Source organism: Camelina sativa, chromosome 16 (assembly GCF_000633955.1).
Source record: "Camelina sativa cultivar DH55 chromosome 16, Cs, whole genome shotgun sequence".
NCBI lineage: Eukaryota > Viridiplantae > Streptophyta > Magnoliopsida > Brassicales > Brassicaceae > Camelina > Camelina sativa.
Genome location: NC_025700.1, coordinates 19,753,397 through 19,756,658, shown reverse-complemented (window position 1 = coordinate 19,756,658; position 3,262 = coordinate 19,753,397). Strand labels below are relative to the sequence as shown.

The window sequence follows — 3,262 nt, the reverse complement described above, 5'->3', positions numbered from 1 at the left end:
TATTTCTCACATATCTCTATATTATTCTACATAAAAAAACACAATCAAGCGGTATACCGCATGTCAAAACTTAGATAACATAGTAACATTTATATTAAAAAAAACAAAAAAAAACTTACCCATTTTATTTAAAATCATATATAAACATTAAAATTGTCCAGTAAATTCAATAAATAGTTATAGGTATATAATTTAAAAATTAATAAAACAACCGCAAAATATCAAACAAATATAATATACGTATTTTAAAATTTTAAAATTTTAAAAATATAGTTTCGCAATGTTAAATCCTAGTAAGTTTTTGAAACAACTAATTCTAATTAGGTAGAGATATACTGATCACTGATATTGTACGCGTTCCGTTGCATGCAAGCGTTCCGTTTTAAGCCGAAGTAAGATAATGGGCTTTTCGTATACGTTAGTAGTCTTACTAATCCGTTTAAGACAATTTCTTTTCGAGCCCAACTAGTCCAAAAGTTGTAAAACTTACTAGAAATAGACCTTGTAAAAATCTTAAGCTAAGCGCAAGTTTAATTACCTACAACTAATACGGTTCGATCAAGATACTAAATGTATAAAAAATAGAGAGAAAAAAGTATCACTCGATCAATGTCTATTAACTGGCTGCTTTTTTCTTGTTCTTTATTATAACAATAGAAACTATAGTGTAGATATGGTTATAGGTTTGTAGATAAAGAGTTTTATGCAAAAAAAGTGATGGGGGCTTCAGTAATCTAATAGTTGGCATGACAACGCCACATACACATAACACATGCAAATCTCAAACATCTGAGTTGAGCCCATCATTTCATACACAATCTCATGTTTTTTCCTCATCCAAGAAAAGTCCCTTTTTCTAATAATTTCTTTTTCCCCAATTGTTAGTTTCTTTATAATTCATTTGCCAGCTAAAAAGTTGCACAAGCTAAAACATGATCCATCATTTCCTCTCTTCTTTTTCTTCTTCTTTTTTTTTCTTTCTCTTTTTTCGGTGTAAAAAATAATTCATAGATAGTAGTAATAGGGGGATATACTACCCCAATCATACTTCACTATCTTTTTATGGAATAACAAAAAAAGTTAAAAATTAGTACAAAACATAACAAAGTTCGAGTAAGAAAACGTAACAAAGTTTCGAAACGCATTTGGGATTACATATCTAAGTTTTCTCAATGTAGTATCTGGATTTTACAAAGACTCAGCTTATATAAGGACCTGGTGCATGACTTTCAACTGTTTTTTCACTCTCTTTTTGCCAATTGTAATAATTGTCGGTCGAAAGTATAACCGGCATATAAATTAAAGACCTTCTTTTTACCTAATAATATCAATTTGATGTGTGGCACAAAAAAATAAAAATATGTCTATTCATACGCACAAAAAATATCATTTATACGATGTGATGAAAAAAAAAGAGTTTTGGTTTTGAACTTCCAAGTTAGTTTGTAGTATGATACAGAAAGATATGATTTTGCCCAAATTGACATAGTTATATGTTGTTTAGAAACTCGAAGAAATAAAGATGGGATGTATTTGTATTTTACCATTTCCCGAATGTAAAACCTAGAAAGCATGACGTATAATAACCCAACATGGCGACATACTTGTCAATTAATTTCGAATATAAATTGAAATACCTTATTAGATAGCGAAAACAAGAAGAGGTTCGCATTTGTTTGCATTTTTGTTGACTTGATCAATGGAATCTTCATATTTTCTTTTACTTTTGATAAATCGTTGTATCATATATGTATAATAAAAATATTCCACTAAACAAAGTCCGATAGTTAGCTGATTAGATTTGACAAAGTCTACACCTAATAATATCCTCTTATCTTAATTACAAATCTGAAATCTGATAGATTTTGAAACTATCTTCACCAAATCTTTTGCAGAAACTTTCAAATCGCTCATAACTAGCATGGTTTTTTTTTTTTTTTTAAACCAATGCCAATTTTAATTTGTATGAGACGTTTGACAACCTACAATCACGTATGGTAAGAAACCAATTGTTACTCTGTTTTATTTAAGAATCTGAAAAGAAAAAAAAAATTGTAGATTTATCTAGAACGGGTAATATAGGTAACGTTATAAACTTATAAACCAAAATAAACATTGCTGACACCAACTCAAATGAAACCAACGTCACACTTTTTGACAATGTCACCGTATCCACTTCTATCTATCTATGCTACTCAACAACTTCATCAAACTCTCTCCCCTTCCACGTACCTATTACATCTCAGCCCTTCCTTTCACCACCTCAACAAAATCTACGGCCATATTATTTCCTATTACTTTATGTTTTATTTACTTACTCTTATTACACCATAGAGTACAAATCTTGTTCCGCCACATACATACTTTAAACCGCTAAATCATATACTTCTATGTAATTTTTTTTATAAATAACGAATTTTTTTATATCATTTCTGATCAAATTGAAATTTCTACGAAAAGGTCGAACCTTTCTTCTATGCAAACTCACCGGTTCGCCGGAAAAAAAAAAACACTGCGGCGTTACCGGAGTTAGCATTAACGAAGCTTCTTCAAAACTGCTCTTCTTCGTTCTGAGTTTTCTAAAACTCAGACATGGGTAATTGTATCGCCTGCGTCAAGTTTGACCCAGAAGACTCAAAACAAAACCAGAGGAAGAAGAAGACTCCACGGGAACGGAAACGTAACTTGTACGACGATCCCGATGGTTTAAGATCTCACGCTCCGTTACGTGTGATCCCTATGAGCCATCAATCTCAGATCAGCGACAAGTATATCCTAGGAAGAGAGCTCGGTCGCGGCGAGTTCGGAATCACATATCTCTGTACAGACCGAGAGACTCGTGAAGCTTTAGCCTGCAAATCTATCTCCAAGAGAAAGCTCCGTACCGCCATCGACGTGGAAGACGTCCGCCGCGAGGTAACGATCATGTCGACTATTCCGGAACACCCGAACGTTGTGAAACTCAAGGCGACTTATGAGGACAACGAGAACGTTCATCTTGTGATGGAGCTTTGTGAAGGAGGCGAGCTTTTTGATCGGATCGTTGCTAGGGGACATTATACGGAGCGTGCCGCGGCTACAGTTGCGAGGACGATCGCTGAGGTTGTGAGGATGTGTCATATCAATGGTGTTATGCATAGAGATTTGAAGCCTGAGAATTTCTTGTTTGCTAACAAGAAGGAGAACTCTGCTCTTAAAGCAATTGATTTTGGCTTATCTGTACTTTTCAAACCTGGTAATTTCCTTAGAAAGAGGACTTTTT

At 33.5% G+C, this 3,262-nt stretch overlaps 1 protein-coding gene across 2 annotated transcripts in view; it reads left to right on the top strand.

The window, feature by feature from the left end:
• The window catches only part of LOC104751342 (calcium-dependent protein kinase 30), a 3,115-nt gene continuing 2,196 nt past the window's right edge, over positions 2,344–3,262 (top strand). Inside the window, exon 1 of one of the 2 annotated variants that reach the window (XM_010473262.2) lies at positions 2,344–3,127. In XM_010473262.2, coding sequence (XP_010471564.1) covers positions 2,593–3,127 — 535 coding nt within the window. In that variant the 5' untranslated portion in view covers positions 2,344–2,592. Of the gene's footprint in view, positions 3,236–3,262 lie in introns of both variants that reach the window. The other variant, XM_010473263.2, reaches the window with a different exon arrangement.